Below are 22,597 nucleotides of genomic sequence, written 5' to 3'. Positions count from 1 at the left end.
AGGTCTCTTTATTTACACAACACACACGCGCATACACGTGGTTGCACCTGCCTGTGGGAACACACCTGGAGGGAGGAGCTTCACAGATCCTCCCTTCAAAAAAGACACTGAACAGAAAGGAGTCAGAGAAGGTGTTCATTTACAAGTAAAACAACAACAAGATGGAGGGACTCTTTAACACAGAGAGAAAGGTTTAGACAGTTTAATTCTCGTGCCTGCCAGCTTGTGTGCGCATCCATGTGTGTGTGTGCATAAGAGTGTGTATATACATGAACGCTCAGTGTGTGTGTGTGTGTGTGTGTGTGTGTGTGTGAGGGTGAATTTGGTCAGTTTGCTCTGAGCAAAGCAAGATTAATGACTCTTAGCTCATTCCTGGCAAACATTAAGACAAGTGTGTGTGTGTGTGTGTGTGTGTGTGTGTGTGTGTGTGTGTGTGTGCGTGTGGTTGACCTAACAAGGAAAGCTTTGTCTGTGTAAAAGCTTTTAGCTTCACCTCAACCTGCTGATCAGCTTTTCTATGAGTGTGTGCAAATGGAGAATAACTATAATGTAACGTATATCAGCATTTAAAGAGCCTTTAAAGAGCATTAGTGGCATACGTTCAGTACACATGAATACATACTGGACCATATGCTCCTATAAGGATGTGTGTTAGAATTTAGTCTCAGTTAAGCCCGTCTTAGGCCGGCCACACACTGGCTGCGTGGCATGAGCGTGGCGTTTCTGTTGCGTGTCAGCTGCGTGGCGTTTTTTATGTCTTTTCACACCAGAAACGTGTCTGACGCGGCGCTGCTGCTGCTAGCCTTGTCTGTACACATGTATGTTTCCCATTGATTTACTGCACTCAAGCAGTAGAATACTTCATGTTAAACATAAATATATACTGATTTGATTACAGCAAAGACAACGTCGGCAGTATTGACAGCAAAATAGGCTACAGAATATTTCGTTCTGTATTGACAGGTGCAATATTTGAGATTATTTATTTATTATTATTTTTTTAATTACATTTATATCTGCATTTATGTCAAAACCTAGAGACTTTCAAACATCAAAATGTCATTAATTAAATGTATTTGTGTCAAAATGACATAAAAACATCTTTTAGTATTCTATTTTGCCTGGAAACATTTCCAACACGCTTGCGTGTCACGTGAAAAATAGGCGTCGGTCCTATTTCTAGCATGCACACATTTTTGGCGCTGCTCGAGCTGCGCCTGAAATGTGCGTGTCACGCAGGCAGTGTGTAAGCTCTAACCTGTTAACATGGGAGCCAAAATAAAAACAGACACGCCACGCAGACAGTGTGAAGCCTGCCTTAAATAAATCTTGGCCTGGCCGACAGTTTCCTCTCTGGTCTACCAAGTTATTTCCATAACATTAGCAGTGCGTGTTATTTGACATCTTTATCAGTGCTTGATAGCTGCAAGGCCAATGGAACAGCAGTAAGTGCTTCACAATGGTTGGGTTGGCCTGCTGACAAGTCATCAGCTAACACACACACACACACACACACACACACAAGCAAAGACACATAGACACAAATGCACAAAAAACAATCAAATGCACTATAGTGTGTAAAGTATATAATATCACACCTCGTGCATGAACAAAAACACCACTTACTGTAAGTCCATAGTGTGGGCTTATGGTCACTTCATAAGGACTATCCATACACAACATGCAAATACTCATCCTACAGCATGTAGGGCTCTTGTGAAGATAAGCAAACACACACTCCACACACTTAATTCAAGTTTGTCTTAGGCGATCCACTAAAATAACAGGCGGTAAAAAGGTTAGCAGTGAATAATTGACCAGTCCATTAGCTCCCTCTTTTTCTGTCTCTCCTAACCACAAGTTTCACTCTCCATTGCTTTCAAGCTTTAGTTGAATCTAAATACTAAATACTGTAATATTGTGTCATTATGCATGGTTGAGTTGTTAAACTCTTAACACATTTTCTACAGTTGAACTTGCAGTCTGTTCAGACTAGAGCTGTTGCACGGAAATGTATACAATTTCTGATATTTTTGTTCTCTCCTGTACTGAAATCAGTAGTAAGAAATGTTGTGAATATGTTTTCAATTGGCCACCGAGATCTTATGCACCACATGCTAAGTACAGACTTAGCATCCATCTGAAACAGCAATGAGGCAAAAAGAGATGGAAATAGGATTAGGAGCCACCACTTAGCCTTATCTAACAACAACTAACCTACACACTTTTTTGCATCATTAAACAGGAGTTGCAAATCCTTTGAAACTGTTGACGCTCAGCAATTATTGTCATCATTTTTAGTTACCATTATCTGCCACAAACATTCAGATGTTGCTTTGAAATAACCTAAATTAGAGCTTTAAAATTCAAAGAAATACATTGTACCTGCCACTAACTTAAGTTTAGTAACGACTAAGATGTTGTCTTTCACTCCTGGTCGGAGTCTTCCCGTGTTCCCATCTCTGAGGGCGTCTCTGTTTGAATTGCAACAATGATGACATGCAAACTCACTAAACATTCATAATGCAAAGCAGTCAGGCTGACTAAATTAAAGACACATGAGATGTTCAACGTGACATGGAGTACACATAATAAAGAAACAGAAGCAGAAACCAAGACCACACGGTCAGGAACCAAACTTCAGCTCACTTTCTGAATATTTTAAGAAGGCCAACTTTATTTTACTGTCTCAAGACAAAAAATAACCTGAATTACTGTCCTTATACAACTTTAGAAAGACTAACTTTGGCTTACTTTTATAATACTTAACTTTAACAGTTTAAACCGTTAACACTATCTTACTATTTTCCCATCAGTGTATAACATGCACCAGCTGAACTGCTAATGTACTATTACACCTTTGGTCAACCTTCAGTGGACATGTTAGCCTCTCCTCTTTAACACTTTCCACTATAAATAGTGTTTTAAATGACATTTATAGAGGTTATTAATGGGACTGTGCCTTTAAAACTAAATGAGGGTAGCACTTTGTATGCCCGGCTTTTCAAATGACATCACTACCACTGACAGTATGCATGTGTGGATTCTGTGTGCTCAGGGCTGGAGCCAGCTGACAGTGCATTGTATGTGATGCTACAAACAGACACCCATATGCAAGAATGCTCACACAGGAATATATACTGTATATATGCAACCAAAGCATTGGGAAAAGACATGCATGCAGGCCACATGCAAATTCCCAGGGTGCAGTTGCTTGGTACTGGCAGGCAGACTGTGGGAGAAAGGATGACGCAACCTTTCCTTCTACGAGTTTTACACATTACCCCATGAATATTTTAATAAGTTTAAGTGCAGAAATATCTATTTCTAATTCTTAGTTTTGGATTGAAGTGGAACTCTGGCACTGGTATGAGCACATAAAACAAATTACTAGATTTATATATATATATACAGTATATATATATATATATATATATATATAAATAATAGATTTAAATATATCCCTCAGTAAAGCTGCTCTTATTTCATTTTCACATACAAAGACTGTTCTCCGCTGACTAAAGGCACTCTACCTGTTGAAACAATAGACAGACAAATCAAATCATTATAGATATGATTTGTAGTTCAAAATCCTGTTACTCAGCCCAGTACAGTACACAGTGTAGCTCATTATTATGTGTTTGGGGAGATTATTTGCACAGGTAGGTACAGTACATAAAAGCTCCCTGGGCTGAATGAATAAGCCATTAATAGTGTTAATCATTCATCAGCACCGACAACTTGAGGCAAATAACACAACTGAGCGAGTCTACCAGGATAACAGCTCTGCCTACTGTTGTGTGTTCTCTGACGTGTGTAACTATGTCACCTGACTAAAACAGACTTCCTATTCACACACACACACACACACACACGCACGCACGCACACACACACACACACACACACACACACACACACACACACACACACACACACACACACACACACTTCCTCTGCACATAAACACACAGCAGATCCTGCCAACACAAAGCTGAATGTGTGCGGCAGCTGTTGTGAGAATAGGACACACATGGACGCGCTCAGACAATAATAAGCAGTACATTAACACCCTGTCAGGAGTTCTGAAAGTAGACACCTACCAAGAGCATAATATCATCACAGAACACATAGTACACACACACACACACACACACACAAGCCTTAGAAAAATAATTATTCCATTAGGTTCCAAACTACAAGCTTATTCCCTCTTAAGCACCCATACACACTAATGCACAGTTTGACCTCACCCATATGTTGGGTGGGATAAGTGCACGTCACCTCTTAGTGTCTTTAATGCATTAAGTCCTTTCTTTCAGTGCCCTATTAGTGCAATGGACAGGGTCTACACAATAACACACAAATACTCCCACACACACTTACAGCCCCATTAACAGATTGCTGTCCATTCAATACCTATTAGTTCAGTGGCTGAAGGCCTCCATGGTCTAAATTTAAATGGTTGCAGGTGTTTGCTCAAGCCAAAAAGTGGGTTATACTTTTTTATACTCATACTATGGCTGCAGCTAACAATTACTCCACTATCAATTCGTGGTTTTTGATAAATTGATAATCATTCAGCCTATAAAATTAATGACGAATTATGAAATAATAATCACTGACACAAATTATAAACTTAGGTTGAGTTCACTTCACATACATCAGAGAGGATGAAATGATTCATATATTTCAGTTAACATGCTTGAATTTGTGCTATAAATGTCCATGTGCACTCTTTTGTGTGTGTATATATCCACATGCATTTGTGCACTTTTCCTCAGTGCCTTAGTGTTTCAGGCAGCATGATAATAATTTAATCTGGACTGCCGGCCGGGATCTCATTTCCATTCCCATGTGAACAAGGGGGGCCATTATATAAATGCACTTAAGCTGATGAGATCGCTCAAGACGCTGTGATGTCATGATGCCATCTGACTGGACACTCTGTGGCATGATGTCACAACGGGAACTAATAACTTTACTGTAAATCATAATTGGATCACTGTCCAGCAGTTTCATGATGGAATTATTTTATATTGTGTGTGGCTTCACATGTCAGAATATACAGTATATAGTGTATTAAAACTAATCTATTCTATAGGTAAAGTACTTTGTCATGAATTCCATTTGCTTTAAATAAGAAAACCCAGTAAGTATGATGTTTTCTGTAATGTTTCTAATGACTGTAGAATGCCTGAGCTTTGATCTGCACGCTCCTCCATTCAAACAAAGGCTCCGTTAATGTGTTCTCACTGTGATGCCACCGTCTCTGTCTATGAAGCGCTTGTGTAGTGCTTTGTAATGTCGACATGCTTTCTAGATCAGTGTGATAATGCTTTTAGGAGGCTTTTTCCTGCCTTAGTGATGCCACACACACACACACACACACACTTTAGGCAGCCTGTCTTCCATTGTAATGTTGAGCTAAAAGATGGAAGTATGGTGTCTGTCTGGCTCTAAAGAGCCTCTCTCTCTTTTTGTATTCCCCCTGGACTCACACAATGCACAAAATACACATACAGGCTCAGCAGACACCTCAATTATGATAATGTGGATCAGCATTAATGTATCCATATAGCACGGCTGGCTTTCAACAATGTTGTGTGTGTGTGTGTGTGTGTGTGTGTGTGTGTGTGTGTGTGTGTGTGTGTGTGTGTGTGTGTGTGTGTGTGTTTCCCAGACAGCGGGAGACGTCGGGCAGCTACTGTATCTCATTTAACACAGGTTAATCCCTCCAGGAAAGCAAAATACTGAGGCCTTCAGAATTTCTACCCTCTTACAGACACACAAAGATAAACCCATATACATACACACACAATGTTAAAATGAAAGTTTCTCATGAATGCAACAAGCTGAAGCCAGAGTTTGCTGAGAGAAAGATCAAGTAAGACAAAGAAAATTAAATTTAAATTTAATTTAAAAAATGAATTTTATTTTAAAAGCACACAGGCCTCAAGGAGATGAACCCACTGGGTGTTTTTCTGTGTATGTGTGCATCAGCCAGTTTCAAAAGCACAGATGGCCTCGAGTTTGGACGGATGGAACTTAGACTATACAATCTAAATAATGTAAAACATTTAAAATACATCATAATTCACAGACAAAGAATATGCAGCAGTGCAATAATGTCTCACTAACTTATCTAATTATTTGTCTACACCAGCAACACCAACAGCAGCGTTCATGTCCTCCACTTACGGGCTGTATGTAGTGCAAGAAGCCGTATCAACAGCATTAGTGTAGTAAAAGTACACAAGGATCATTTGAGAAAACGTCTTTCAGTCAGTTCTCAACAACTGCCCCCATTGAAAAGCTGTCTCCCCTCCCCTCATCTCCTCTGCAGCTCTGTCATCACAACCCTGCTGTTTCCTCCTCCTCCTTCTCCACGTCTTCCATCCTTCTCCCCACCCTCCTTTCCCAGACTCCCTCCCACCCTGTAATTACCACCTCAGACTCCAATTAAAAGAAACCACAATAAAGAGAGCAGAGGAGGGGGGCCGAGGAGCGGTAAGGGAAAGAGAGAGGGGACGGCTGAGAGAGAGACAGAGGTGGAAATTTAATGAGAGGTTTGTCCACACACACAAACACACACACACACACATAAATACATACATTTCAAAACTAGTAGGATATGCAGGTAATTCAACATTTCAAGCTTTTTTTAAACCGGCAAAAGATAAGAGAAAGGTTTATAAAATAACAGTATGTGCATGTGTGTGCGTGTGTGTGTGTGTGTGTGTGTGTGTGTGTGTGTGTGTGTGTGTGTGTGTGTGTGTGTGTGTGTGGTTGTGTGTGTCTGTGTGTGTGTGTGGTTGTGTGTGTGTGTGTGGTTGTGTGTGTGTGTGTGTGTGTGTGTGTGTGTGTGTGTGTGTGTGTGTGTGTGTGTGTGTGTGTGTGTGTGTGTGTGTGTGTGCACATCGGCATCTGCGGCAATGTATATTTTAATGTCTATATACATTTGTGTGTGTGTGAGAGTGAGTGTGTGAGTGAGGGGGACTGCTGACAGTTTTTCCTTTGTGTTTTGCCCAAGCCTGTTTCCTGCCATTAATGTTCCCAGTGTTACTCAGCTTTCCTTTAAAGCACACACACACCAAATTGAAAAAAGGAAAGAGACAGAAGGTCAATATGCAGAAAGAGGATGATAAAAAAACAAAAGAAGAGAACTGGAGATCAACAAGTCATGGAGACAACATGGAGAGAGAGAAAACAACAGTCAATATGTGCTTTAAAGCTGACCGATGCGCGCACACACGCGCGCGCACACACACACACACACACACACTATTACCAAAGAAACTCTCTGCAGCGGAAGACACTAACAATCAATAAACACAAAGTAGGAACAGCAGGGTAGCCCTTACTGTCAAGCAGTCTTTGTGTGAGTGAGTGTGTGTGTGTGTGTGTGTGTGTGTGTGTGTGTGTGTGTGTGTGTGTGTGTGTGTGTGTGTGTGTGTGTGTGTGTGTGTGTGTGTGTGTAAGGAAGGAACAGGACTTGTGGTTCAGTGCCAACCAAGACTGCCAAAAGACACACACACATACACACATGCAAAAAGAGTGGGTGAGAAGGAGTCCAGAGAGGTGGTTTGATTTACTAGGCTGCCAAAGAGAGAACGAGCACAATATACAGAGAGGAAATAGATATCTTGGTTCATTTTACACACACACACATACACACATACGCAGACACACACACACACACACACACACACACACACACACACACACACACACACACACACACACACACACACAGTAGCCTCAGACAACCTTATCCTTTTTATTTAGAAGATTCATTACTCAGCTTCTCTTTGAAGACTATGTCTGTGTGTGTGTATTCCAAACAGGAGTCGCTGTGCACACTTTATGACCAGGTATGTTACCTTGATCATAGCAGGAGTCATTACTTGCTCTGCATGACAAGCCAAACACCCTGTGGTGTGTGTGTGTGTGTGTGTGTGTGTGTGTGTGTGTGTGTGTTTGTGCGAACACACACTCTACTTTCCACACACTAACTGTAAATTCACAAAATACCATCTAAGGTGATTTCTTTTTATGTGTGGAAAACAGATGTGACAGTGTGTCATGTTTAAAAGTGCAAGCCGGTTGAACCTGATGGTCCAGTTCTGAGAAAAAGTGACATTTCAGAGCAGCTGAGTGTTTGTCAACCATCAACCATGACCTGGCTAATAATATCTATAAAGATATGGAGGGTGAAGGAGGACATTTATATTAATTCTAATAGTAATAAGTAAGCATAAACAAAGCTAGATGTAGTTGCTTGTGCTTCACATACTCTTCTTACAATTTGGCACTTCAGAGAACATTAAACTGACCTTTTAATGAATTCAGACATGGTCAGATTCATCACAGTGTATACTGTTTTCAATACCCTTGTGTATAAAGGTAAACATTCTGCAGGACGCTGGCCCAGTCATATCACTGTATACCTTCATTGGTGTAATACTTTGGGTGAGTTTGCACAGGAAGCAGACATATCACTGCTGGCAGAAAGCAGTAAAAGTGGGATTTACAAGACATTTCATCTGTACTCGAACCTCTTCACACGGTGGCTTCTTCCAGCTTCCAACTGTCACTGAGAGTAAAAAAATGCCAACAGGCACAAAACGGGAATAAGCTGACTGCTCGCTGCTGCCAGTGCAGCGCTGGTGTGAGGGGTTTTATTATAAAATGAGGTGTCCAGCTTTTAAACATCACACTGAGACAACAACATACTGTTCATGTAACTTTGTGTTGGTTTGTAGCTGCTGCAGGCAGCTGAACTGTGGAGATCAATGGCCCAAAAGAAAGAAGCGTGGTGAGATGAAGTGAGTGTTTGTGTTTGTTTATGTGTGTGTCTAGGAGGAAAGGGCCAAAGGAAGTGTAGTATTCTACTCACGAGAGGAGAGAGAGCTGAGAGCTGTGTGTGTGTGTGTGTGTGTGTGTGTGTGTGTGTGTGTGTGTGTGTGTGTGTGATTCCTTCCTTCCATTCCAACCCCTCTTCCCTTTGCCAAAATGCTGCTGACACAGATCCTGCACGAAGAGCAACACTAGGCATTAGCCTTAAATTTCAACAAATCACCATACAATCTCAACTCTTTCACAAAAGGTGAAACAGACGTAAAGGGAGGTATATCGATGGAGCGCGCCTTGGGCTTTGCATTTAATCAAAATTTCAATCGCAATATGATTCCGGCTCCTAACGATCACAAAAACAGAGGAATCGCGAAAAACGATTATTTTGCACATTACGGTTTGCAGGTAAACTTTTATTTTGTCTTGTGTTCTGAATTCTAAATAATTGCAACATGATATTTATCCATAATGGAGCAGCCCTAAGCATGCATTCAAATTCAAGTCTTTCCCTTAATGAACACAGTCACCGACCTGATGACACACACGCACGCACGCACGCATGCGCCCGCCCACACGCGCCCGCCCACACGCGCGCATGCACACACACACACACACACAACTGGATACACAGATTGGCAGCAGACAGACACACAGATGGATTGACAGGCCAATCGATTGATGACTTGTGTTGATTTCAGACTCCCAATCAGTCTGAGCAAACAGCCACCAGTTCTCTGAGGATCTTCTCATTGTGATAGGTTAAGCGGATGCTGTCAGTGAACAAGGTGACCCTGGGTGAATTCTGACCCTGTCTTGGAGCTGTGACGCCCATCCCCTCCAGTCTGTCTGTCTGCCTTTCTGGTTGTTTTTTGTCATGGACGACACAGAACAATTACACGGTTTCATCTCATCAATAACTATTAGACTAGTCTGCGTCTCTTTTCCCAAAGCTTATCAGATTTGTTTTAATTTTCCGTTTTTCTTCAAGTCAACCATGTTTAATGATCATTCGGCGCCTTCTTTCTGTCCTCTCCCAATCTCCTTTACTTCACCTTGAGTTGGGGAACAATAAAATCAATACTGAATTACAGTATATGATTGACGATGGTCCCAGACAACAGTCAGCAAAATTGAACAGATGGGAAACGGTCCTCTAACTCACTCCAGATGTGTGAATTCTTTTAATTTATAATGCCTCTGGGACTGTTCAGGTTTGATTAAAACACTAAAAAAGGCTTCACTTTAACTTGAAATTAAATAGAACAAGGGGTAGAAAAAATGAAACTCTTCAGGTTAAGTATACCCTCTGTGTCTAAACGCTGAAAAGTGTTCTCTATGCATTATAATTGGTATCAACTTGCTTTCTATCAGATTGGATTTTCACGCAACAGAGGGCGAGAGAGGAAGGAGATGAGGGCAGAAGGCAGGAGTGAATCCCAATGAGTTGATGATATATGCTTGAGCTGTGCACTGCAATCATTTCTTCTAAAGCCCTCCGTAAGTACACACACAAACGCGCACTCACACGCACTCTCTACTAAACCCTTCAAGACTTTAAAGAAGCTGTATTTCACATCTTGACGCGGCACATTTCACAAGATTTTTATGAACGAAGGAGTGGGAACAAAGCAGGAAGGAGGAATGAATGAATGATGGAGAATTTTATCATTCCTAACATGCCTAACATGTCGTAGACCTTTGAGTGCCATGAGTTAAACTGTTCACCGCAGTCATATTACGCAGGGATAGATGTGTCCCAACAAGAGATGCAGCATTAGGACTGAGCCAAAAAGCCACCAAGAATACCAATCATGAAATCCTCCTGGGAATGCAACCAAGGGAATCTGCTTGTGTCGACTGTGTGTGTGTGTGTGTGTGTGTGTGTGTGTGTGTGTGTGTGTGTGTGTGTGTGTGGCCTTTGACATCTGACTCGGTTTGCCCTTTACTCTGACAGGCTCCAGTCACAGGAGTGCCTGTGTGGGCTGACCATTCACAAACAACGTGGGAGAGTGCATGAACAACTATGTACGTGTGCACCGCTAATGTAATTCTCCAAATCACAGACTAATGTTGGGGCTTGATAGAGAGTGCATTATGAGTGGAAGCGCACGGGAAGCTAATGAACTTTGCTGACGAATGTGAGGAGGGAGGGAGTATTTTCTGTAGGAGGCCGATGACAGCTGATAATTCCCTCCTCTCATCCTTCCCCTCCTTCATGTTTAACTCATTTTAGAAGAAAAGATAAGAGAAAATAAATGAAAGTAAACAGGGTAATAAGAAGAAAGCGATAACAGCAGATGGATACATAAAACAGACATGCAGCTAAAAAAAAAGAATAGCAACATAAAGACATGCTAGGTTTTAAGTCAGGGACTAACCACACAAGCTATGGTGGAAAGTGTTCCACCACTTCTATTATTTTTAGTATTTCTGACAGCCAAAGAGAGATATAGATAGGAAGTAGGGCTGGGCGATATGGAGAAAATCAAATATCACGATATTTTTGACCAAATACCTCGATATCGATACCGCAACGATATTGTAGTGTTGACTATTGGTGCTTTCACTAAATATTTACACAATGAGATTTTTGATAAATAATCATCAGTAATGTGGATATAATGACTAAGTGGGTAAAGGCAAATAATAGAACAGTTACAACAGTCTGGTAAGTTCAGAAAATTACATAACTTTACTGTAATGCAGCCTTTAAAACCAGTAAAAGACAACAGTTATGCCATATTACGATATTACGATATCCAAAATCTACGACGATATCTAGTCTCATATCACGATATCGATATAATATCGATATATTGCCCAGCTCTAATAGGAAGGCATCTTTTAAAATGTCACATCTTTTCGTTATGCACTCAACGGCCAGCAAAGAGCTAGGGCTTATCATCACACAAAACTGATGGAAGTGCCAAAAGCATTTCTGAAGCCTTTCTCCATTCCCATGGTACCACTCAACTCCACCAGGCCCTATCAACGACACTTAGAAGGAAGAGAGGGATGAGAGCTGGAAAAGAATGGCAAAGAAACACACAGCAAGAGAGAGAGAACAGGATGCAGAGATGAGAAAAAGGGAACACTGTTCTCTTGTCTTTGGATAACCACTTCTTATTCCCCCGGTGGGAGACAACAATGCAGCCCCAACCCAAACTCATAATCTACTGTAGTCCACATGTATTCTCACAGGCAAAGCCCCGGTTCAGACAGTTTAGTGGTTACACTCTTCCTGGCCTAATCCCACGGCAGATAGGACAGTATGCAGGCCTGCAGGGATGAGGATTTTGCACATCATGAGCCACATCCCTCCAAATTATAAACTAACTATATATCTTTGACAGCAGCATAATAGCCCCATTCCAGCATATGGAGTATCGTTAACCCACAAAGGCAACAGCATGTGTCATCATGTAAAACCAGCAGGTCTCAGAGACATGTCTGTGTTCAATTTGTAACAAACATGAAACATAAATTGCCTTAGCTTCACTGGAACTACACGGGGTAATAAGAACTAGAATTTCTGATTGGAACACATAATGACTTCAACCCTAAACCACCTAACCCTAAATAATCTGCCAAGTCATGGTGGAGGTAGGGCGACTCCCTTGAAACAGAGACCACCTCCAGTGACATCATGAACAATGTATAGCCTACATTACTATGCAATAGACACTGACTACGTTTACATGCACATAATATTCCGTTTTTTTCCCTTATTCCGAAAAACACGATATTCCGACTAAGCTGTTTACATGGTTAATGAAAGTGAATATTCCACTAATATTCCTGTTTACATGTAGCCGTGCAAAATACGAAGTATTCCACCGGCGGAGGACTTGTTGGACCGTGCCAACACAGCGTCCCTCTTTTATTCCTTCAACCACCTTCAGAAAAGGTCGGCGTAGCGATGTGTGCGCATGTCCAAAAACCTGTTGATATCCAAGTCTTTAATAATGTTTAAAAATAGACTGAGACGCATATTCAGAATGCGCTGTATACATGTCCAAAGAATGCCTCTAAAACCTGAATAATACAGGAATAGCCCACATGTCTTAATTGGAAAATGCTATATTCGGAAAAAGGCCTTCTTCTGAATATCCAACCGGAATATGCTGTTTACATGACCTGTATCAAATTCGGAATATTGTCATATTCGGAATAATAGAGGAATATTGGTGTGCAAGTAAACATACTCTATGTGGCTTTTGTTTTGGTCGTCATCTACTTCTACATCTAAAGTGATCACAAGACGAGACGCTTGAGGCTAAAACATTTCCTCAAAGTAATCCGGAATTTTTACTCCCATGACTGTCCTAGCTTTTTTAGAAGATTGTTACCCCGCCAGAGCTAAAATGTAAGTTCAGATTAATATCAAATACTTAAACAATGTTGGTTATAGAGCACTTTTCTGTTACATCTCAAGACAAAAGGTAGAAGCAGTAGATGAGCAACCAAGAAAATTCAACTGAATTGCAGAATTCATTTAAGCTTGACGGCCACAAAAAGTTGCACTTTTCACATTCATCATCAGAGTTGGCTGCTTCCTTGTTTGCTGATAGTTTGAAGTGTGAAGCAACAGTATTACCTGGCAAGTAAAATTCACAAGAACCAGACAAACAGAGCCTGTAGCCCCACCCACCACACCACAGCATGGAGTGAATTCAAGGCGATAACTGTATTTTCCAGCCTGCTTTGATTAGTCTTTGTTATATGGGACTCCCATCCACCCACACATAGTTCATCGCTAGCCAAGTGCAAATGTTGGCACAAAAACAGAAAACTACAATAGAGTAATACGTCTTCGATCACTGAGAGCTACTGGGGTGAGACATGTTTGAATAGAGATTGTGGTAAGCTTCTGTTGACTACAAACAAAGAAAAAGTATAGTTTTGGCGAGCAGGCAGGCAAACTGCAGGTGGTACTGTAGATGGACATTGGGTGGCCTTCTGAGCGACACAAAGCTTAAAATACCTGCATAGTTTCCAACTAACCAAGCTATTAAAATAAGACATAGCTCCTCTCTCAATCACGCTAAATGGACCCTGATCCATACAGTGGGTGCACCGCTGGGAGCCAGGCCCTCCCTCGTGTGCCGACACCCTAATGACTTTCATGTGAGGAGCATTAAAGCCACTGCTAGACCTGTGAAACTGACCGGAGCTGACAGAGGGGCACAACAGACATACACACATAAATGTAATGTCAAGCTAAGTGGATTTGTTTTGTATTTATGTACAGCGCCATTAATCATTATTCCCATTTATATGGAAATTATAGAAATTATATATCTTTTACATTGAGGTTTTCTTTACTAAAATATCTAGATACAAATGCCTACTCTATGAATAGAGTAAAACGAACAAGAGTTGGAACAATTCCACATAAGCCTTATTAGCCACCCAACCATTTAATATTGCATCTTATAAGCACAACAGATGAATCATAACAGAAATTAACATCTTTGTGGTGCAAGACAGATGGATAATGTTTACACAAACTGACTTTAAAAACAATGGTATCTTAAAACAGGACTTTCTTAACTTCGAATCTAAGTTTGTCTCTGAGGATGACGCCAGATGAAGGCCCACTTTCATCCTAAAATACGACTGAGGCTGGCAAAAATCCCGCAAGTCATAAACTGACGTGTTGAACCAGATTTGGCCTGTTGGTGGCGCTAGCTGTAAGGACAGGGGAAACACCAAACATTACAAGCTTTTATGTGTGTTTAACAGAACTGCATTTAAAGGAAGTGTACATAAGCTTCAATCAGCTGTGCAGATTGTCGCTTGGTTATTACTGTACATGCAAACCAAGCTTAACACACACACGTCACCTGACCAGTTGCTCATAACAACTCCACTGCCTTATGCAAGAGGTCTCTCTTCAGCAATCATAACACACATGCAAACACAGAAGCATGCACACACACAGACACACACACCCTTGTGAGGATGGCACCACTCTGCTAAAATGAAATGCTGTAGGGACTTTAATCAAATTAAGAGGCAGCAGGCAACCTTTGCAACAAGAAATACTATTCATTGATGCAGTTTTCAATCTGCAATAGTTTTATGAAAATGGGAAGAGTGCTCTGTGGGACATCATATCTGAATGTCTCCCTCTCTGCCTCTCTCTCTCTCATTGCTGTTCGCTGGCGCTCGCTCCAACTGTATTTGTTGTGGGGCCAGCGTGCCACAGGCCACTGTTGCGTAATGACAGAGACAGGGGGCTAACTTACAGACACTGCATTCATTCAGCAAATGATCCCGAATCAACAGCCATGCAGTGACTGTCTAAAGTAAGAACTTAATTGTAGATCAATCGCTGATTGGAAAATACAAAAGGGTTAAAGCACAATAAGCTCTGCTGCAGAGTGCCTCTGTAGACCAAAGCCCATTAATACAGTCAGGTGACTGGACTACAGGCTAATGGTCAATGGACACACAGTGACGCAACCTCTAAATCCTTTCCTCCTCACTGCATCTGGGTGTAAACACCATCACACGGTAGAGAGGGAAAGAAAGGACATAAAGGAGGGAAAAAACCAAAGATGTATTACTGTGCAAAGAAGAATACATTTCAAACAAATGTAGAGATACACTCATACAGACTGCAATCTCCAAAGGTTCACAAAATAGCTCTGTCTGACTACTGCCCCTTAAGCTTCTTATCGTTTTGTTGTGATGGATGTCTCCTCGTTTTATTTTTTTCATTTAAACGGTCAGTCAGTTTCCAACAGGAAGGCTGGAGAGTCTGTGCTGCTGACCCCGACACAAAGGGGGAGCTTGTTAGAGAGCTGGGCTTGTCTTCTATTCACTCTGACTTATGGCCATTCCAGTCTGTGTCTGGTTCTCTTTCACCCTTCAGTATTTTCAGTATGTGATACACACAGCCACTTTTCAAGAAAACTAAGGGCTGTTTGCGTCCTTTTAGAGACCCACAGTCTGAACATTTTCAAGCCCCTGTTTCCACTCTGCTGAAGTGTCCCTGAGCAAGATGTTGACTCACTCCCAGCTTACAGAGCCACTGATCCTGACCTCTGCCTTCTCTGGATGAGGGCAAATGAAAAGACAAATTCCCTACATGCATCAATCCCTCCAGTGGGAAGCCCATTTGACTGAACTGTCCCTTTAAGTTTGAAAGCTGCTACGTGTCTGGATGAAACCAACAGCCCAGCGTTTCTGCCCAGTCTGTGCACTTGTTGTTGGCGTTCAGCAGAACATGTCTGGCACCTGCTTGCTTCGCCAGCATCACCATTTATAAAGCCACAATAAAGGTGGAAGGCAGCCCTTTGGTAAAGCGCCCTGAGTGCGTAAAACAGCAGTGCAGTGCAGAGGATGACTGCGTGGACACATGCGGGGTCAACTTTGGGTTAGATTATGTTTTGCGCCAAACACTGCCAAAGCTTATCACACACCTTTTTGGAGGTGTGTGATAAGCCGAGATCCTTCGGCTGTGCATATGCAATATGGTTAAAAGATAAGAGGCAGCATTGCAAACTATGCTGAAGTTACAGATGTTGCACCAGCCTCGTGTATTATATTGTTTTGATAGCTGTTACCATCATCATAATCATAATCATCATGTGATGATGAAGCCACCTGGAACACCTTTTAATTTGCAAATATATATTAAATACATTGGCAAATGCACACTACAGCCTATGGAAGTGAAGACAAGTCCTCCCAAATTAAAATCCGTTTAAAAAAATATCTCTTCAGCTTTGATCATCACAAATATTACCCTCATGAGTTTTTGTTTTCCTCCGCCTCGGCGGTTGCACTCACCTCCCAACCCGCCCAGGGTCGCTGCCCAGGAGGCTCCGGAGAGCAGGAATAGCACCAGGAGCAGAGTCAACATCGCACCGACAGGACTCATCATGAATCGGATCCTGTCCTGGTCCAGGACGGAGGTGAAGGTCCGTCCGATCTGATTCCAACACCAAAGTCCCGGACTCGTGGTTTCAGCTGTGATGCATCCTGGTCCTGGCTGCGCAGGGTTTTCCGAGTTCAAAAAGGCGCAGAGCTCGGTCAAAAGAAAATGTTAAATAACTTGTGGTTATTTCAAAATCAAATAAATCCTTCCTAAAAAAAAAAATGTATAATGCTATTTTGCTACAGGTCACTGCTTTTCACGTAGCTAAAATCAGCACAAAGCGCACAGAAGTGCATGCATCCGCTCAGCGCAATGTAAGGGTTGTATTATCTACTAAAGAAACGCCACATGCTGAGAACCAGAAGACACAGTAATGTAGTTATATTTGTGGTGTGTTCCAGTCACAAACTGTGTGTCAAAGTAATCCAAAGTGCTGTCCTCTCGTGCAGGAATAATGTCCAGTCAGTGTCCTGGGTCGTACCAAGCTGAAGCCTCGCTCTTTCCCCGGTCTGTGCCCCTGTGTCGCCGAGCTTGTCCCGCTGGTACAAATAAAACCTACGCTGGTCTTCAGTTTAAAATTATCGGAGGGAATTAAAGCAAGAAAATCAGGTTTAGGTTCGACAAGTGAAACTAAATTCCGAGCGCGCGCTATGTCGCTGGAGCTCGAGCGCTGGCACGGTGCACAGCGATATGGTATGGAGGATAGTGACCGGCTCGAGGATGCAACGCTCGAGCGCGGAAGCCAACCGTATCGCGCCCCGCCCTCCGGAGAAGGCAGCGCGAGGGTACACAACAGGTAAGGTTGGGTGATGTCACGGCCGACAGGTGCAGATGTGGTTTTCCTCAGAAACGCTACAAGTGATATCGAACTTCCTTTTTTTGTGAGTTTCTTTAAAATGTGTGTAAATGACGGGCAGTGTGGTCAGGAAGCAATTACAGGTTGCACTGTGTCCACTAGACTAGGCCTATTATCCTACATGGAACTGTCTGCTCTTCAGTCTGCTCTGTCACACAATGAGATGAAAGTCGGTAGTGGTTATGTGAAACCTGGCATTGCCTGACTGCCACGGTCCTGAACCCTGGAGGATTCACGCAACCATTTCTACTGAATTCAAACTGGGATTTGCCTATTTAGAATGGGATTTACTGGAGAGGAAAAATGCCACGTTGTAGACGCATTAGGTATTTTTTCAAAATAATGTTTTTACTCAGACATAACTCAATTCCCAGCAGGTTACTGGATATATTGTCCGCACTATTTAGAGGAATAGTGCAATATGTAATAGAGCTATACTGATATAGCATGCAAGCAGATCTATCTGCCAATATTGCAGATATACTGTAGACTATGTGTATAATTTATACAATGTCCCTCTCAGTACTCTTGGTCACAATTCTTTAAAAAAATAAATAATTTAAGAGAGCCTTATCAAAAATGTTTAATTTATGTTATGAGTTGGTGTTAAAAATGCCTATTGGTCGATATCGGTATCAGCCTAAACAATCCAGTATTGGTCAGTCAGACATAAAGAATATAGATATATAAAATATAGTGTATATAGATCAGCTACTCATCATCATGTGATGATGAAGCCACCTGGAACACCTTTAAATTTGCAAATATATATTAAATACATTGGCAAATGCACACTACAGCCTATGGAAGTGAAGACAAGTCCTATCAAATTAAAATCCGTTTCAAAAAATATCTCTTCAGCTTTGATCATCACAAATATTACCCTCATGTTTTTACTCAGACATAACTCAATTCCCAGCAGGTTACTGGATATATTGTCCGCACTATTTAGAGGAATAGTGCAATATGTAATAGAGCTATACTGATATAGCATGCAAGCAGATCTATCTGCCAATATTGCAGATATACTGTAGACTATGTGTATAATTTATACAATGTCCCTCTCAGTACTCTTGGTCACAATTCTTTAAAAAAATAAATAATTTAAGAGAGCCTTATCAAAAATGTTTAATTTATGTTATGAGTTGGTGTTAAAAATGCCTATTGGTCGATATCGGTATCAGCCTAAACAATCCAGTATTGGTCAGTCAGACATAAAGAATATAGATATATAAAATATAGTGTATATAGATCAGCTACTCATCATCATGTGATGATGAAGCCACCTGGAACACCTTTAAATTTGCAAATATATATTAAATACATTGGCAAATGCACACTACAGCCTATGGAAGTGAAGACAAGTCCTATCAAATTAAAATCCGTTTCAAAAAATATCTCTTCAGCTTTGATCATCACAAATATTACCCTCATGTTTTTACTCAGACATAACTCAATTCCCAGCAGGTTACTGGATATATTGTCCGCACTATTTAGAGGAATAGTGCAATATGTAATAGAGCTATACTGATATAGCATGCAAGCAGATCTATCTGCCAATATTGCAGATATACTGTAGGCTATGTGTATAATTTATACAATGTCCCTCTCAGTACTCTTGGTCACAATTCTTTAAAAAATAAATAATTTAAGAGAGCCTTATCAAAAATGTTTAATTTATGTTATGAGTTGGTGTTAAAAATGCCTATTGGTCGATATCGGTATCAGCCTAAACAATCCAGTATTGGTCAGTCAGACATAAAGAATATAGATATATAAAATATAGTGTATATAGATCAGCTACTGAGTCTTATCCAATGCTTTACTCTAGGGTTCCATAAACTAAAATTGCAACCCATTCAGAAACTCTATGTGAGGGGGACAAAGGCTCAAAAAGGTCAAATCACTATTGAATATTTCTGTTAACCATTTTTTCATATTCACAATACATTGTGATACATTATGAATGAAAAGTACAGGTGTTCAGGTTTTTGACATCATGAATCCTTTACTCATTCAACATATCATATTTAATGAATGAACATTTGCCAAGGAATGGTCTCTCTGCTCCTTTTACCTCTGCTCCTGTGGTCTGGTTTCCTTAATCCACCTGTCAGTCATCTGACATCATGGTGGGGCGGAGCATCTAAAGTAAAGATGATTAAACAGTAGATGTGAGGTCACAGGTTTACAGGCCTTAACCACACCAATAATCCACAGAGAGGCTGTTTTCTGCCACGTGTTTATAATTTGTCTTGACATTTACAGTTAGCCTATTTGAAATAAACAATAAACTGCAGCATCCTTAGTTTAGAAATCGCTCAAGCCTGTGTTGTAACTTTCATATTTATGGATTTAGGGTGTAGCAGCCATAACTGCAATACTGAAAACACTCTCCTTCCCGCTCAATCGGTCTTTCTCTAAGGAGAAGAGCAGGGCGGCTGGTGGTGCTGACCGGCCAATTTCACGGGGCGGGGGAGCAGACATGTACCCCGACTCCGGGACAAAGGGAGGGGTCACAGAGGAGCATGGATTAAAGGATTTGGTAGACGAAGAGGGGGAAGGAGGAGGAGGACAGGGGTCAGAGGTAAAGGAGCCGTGATAAAGAAAAGCCAAGAAGTGAGCGGCGCCGTCTCTAATCGAGCCTGATTAGGCTCACACTGTGCGTGTCTCATCTTTACGCGGCCAATGACTTTTGAACGACTAATCATCACTCAGTATCACAATGAACGATAGAGATATCAGTGGCAGTTGTAGCAGCCGTTGGAGATGAGGGCACTGGGGAAAACCCCACTGTGCCTTCACCCATGACTTTTGGGGGGCTAGGATATTTATCAATGTCAGAGTGGAGGTCCAGATCTGGGTCAGTTACTGTTTAGATCGACTGCACTGCATCTAGGATGAAGCAAATAAGGAGGGTGTTAATACTGATTCAAAATCAAACTTCTCTGAGCTGAACTCAAGTTTAACTGCTGCCCCCTGCTGGACAGGTGAAGCAAGTGCTATAAACACAACACTAACAGTAAAGACAAAGTAAAATGCACAGACACAGTCAGATTGATTGAAGCCTTCAAACCACTCCACACACACACTAGTTCAAGCCGAAAAACACAATTTGCATAAATTGGGCATACAGATTGGCATAAATTAACTACAAGCACCAACCAGAGAGGAGATGGCCTTAAAGGGATTGCCACGGCTGCTTATCTGTCCCCCCACATTAATATTCAGACCGTGATGTTAGGAAGCTGCAATCCGTGACCCTGCACTCCTTCTGTTAATCTGTTTCAGTGTGCATGCCTGTCTATGCATTGTCATCAGTCTGTAAATGTGTCTTTTTGATTGTACAGCATGTGTGTGTGTGTGTGTGTGTGCATGTGTGCACATATGTTTTTACAGACACTGGTTAAGCCAAAGGTTTTTTATGTGTGTGTTTGTGCATGTGTGTCGTCTTGTGTGTGTGACTAATGGTTGGGGATCCCTGGTTGAAATTGAGGGATTGTTATTACGGGCGAAGATGATGACGGACGAAAGAGATGGAGAGAGACAGACGAGGCACCATCTCCAGCAAATGTAATTATATGGCTCAGGATCACTGAGCAGCTGCTTCTTGATCAGCATTAGGCCAGGCAAACACACACACACACACACACACACACACACACACACACATGCATGGGACATTGACCTTATCCTTGGACATCAGGGCAGACATGGGAACAGTGACTTTGCATTTGAAAATATTGTTTTTTGTGAAGTGGCATTACATCCAGCAAATGTGTGACTGGTCTATTAACTGGGTAAGTGATGCATGCAGTCACAGCTTTTAATTATGTTCTCCCACTTATTCAGTAACTGCCTGTGTAAGTGTGTGTGTGTGTGTGTGTGTGTGTGTGTGTGTGTGTGTGTTTGAGGGAGAGAGGGTGGGGTCGCAAAAGGCAGAGGACGTCTGACCTGAGGAGCAGAGGGACCACATGCACTCACACACACACACACACACACACACACACACACACACACACACACACACACAGAAACACTCATTTAGTTAACAGCGTTCATTTACCTAATTAAACCCAAGATGTAGTGCACCCTGTTTTTCTCTCTCTATCTCTCTCTCCCAGCACCCTCTAACCTCTCCCACCCCCCACATCCCTGTTTCCACCTCCCCTGCTGCATCTGTGCACATTTTCCCCACCCTCCCTCTGTCTAAATGTGTCAATCAAGCTGTCAATCTAAGGCACCACGTAAAATTGTGGAGCAGAAATCCTGTATAAAATGTGAGCATTTCACCCAGAATGTCTGACTCGAAAAGATTACAAAGCGAACGTGGGGTCAATCCCCCCTGTGTGATATTCACTGCTTGGTGTTTGTACCGCAGCTGGCTGGTTGCCAACTGATTTACCCCCCATCACTTACCTCTGCTGAGGAGGAAATGGAAGAAACTGCCCAAAACCTTTTCCGCTAATCCCCCAACAATGGATTCTGCTGTTTTATTGAGGGCGGAGATGGAAGGGAGTCAGGCAGTGAGTCTGACTTGTACTGAGCCCGGGTAAGCCTGGAGATTTGGATCAACGCTCAAGTTAAAGCATTTGATTCGTTTCATTCCACCCAAATGATCCATGAATGTGGACATTTTTGTCCAGGTTACTCAAGATATACAGAAACATTAACCTGCCACTCAAATATTAAAGATAATAATTTCACAAAGCAGATAAATCACTGAAACCATCATATTTTACTGCATATGTGTAACCAATACATGGATTCAACTCTTTCTGTGACCACCTTCCCAACTTCTTTGAATAAAGCTTGATTTTTATACAGTGGATGATGGTTTATTAGTAGAGGGGATGTAGCTCAATGGTTGAGGGCATGCCTTACCTGGAAGTGGTCCTGGGTTCAATCCCCAGCACTCCACTTCTTATCAGAGGAATTACAGCACGAGTCCTGTCAGTTGCATATTACAGTAACCACATGCACTCTTTAAGGGTGTTTT

The 22,597-nt window shown here is 41.7% G+C and overlaps 1 protein-coding gene across 2 annotated transcripts in view; it reads right to left on the bottom strand.

Annotated features, from left to right (window-relative positions):
• Window positions 1–17,474, bottom strand: part of sema4f (sema domain, immunoglobulin domain (Ig), transmembrane domain (TM) and short cytoplasmic domain, (semaphorin) 4F) — a 56,412-nt gene extending 38,938 nt beyond the window's left edge. The window contains exon 1 of one of the 2 annotated variants that reach the window (XM_031288447.2): window positions 16,655–17,474. In XM_031288447.2, the coding sequence (XP_031144307.1) occupies window positions 16,655–16,748 (94 nt within the window). In that variant the 5' untranslated portion in view covers window positions 16,749–17,474. The remainder of the gene's footprint in view (window positions 1–16,654) is intronic. The other variant, XM_036005715.1, reaches the window with a different exon arrangement.
• Between the last annotated feature and the right edge of the window lie 5,123 nt (window positions 17,475–22,597).

The sequence above is a fragment of the Sander lucioperca genome, chromosome 9 (genome assembly GCF_008315115.2).
Source record: "Sander lucioperca isolate FBNREF2018 chromosome 9, SLUC_FBN_1.2, whole genome shotgun sequence".
NCBI classification, from domain to species: Eukaryota; Metazoa; Chordata; class Actinopteri; order Perciformes; family Percidae; genus Sander; species Sander lucioperca.
This window is presented reverse-complemented; position numbering and strand designations above follow the sequence as displayed.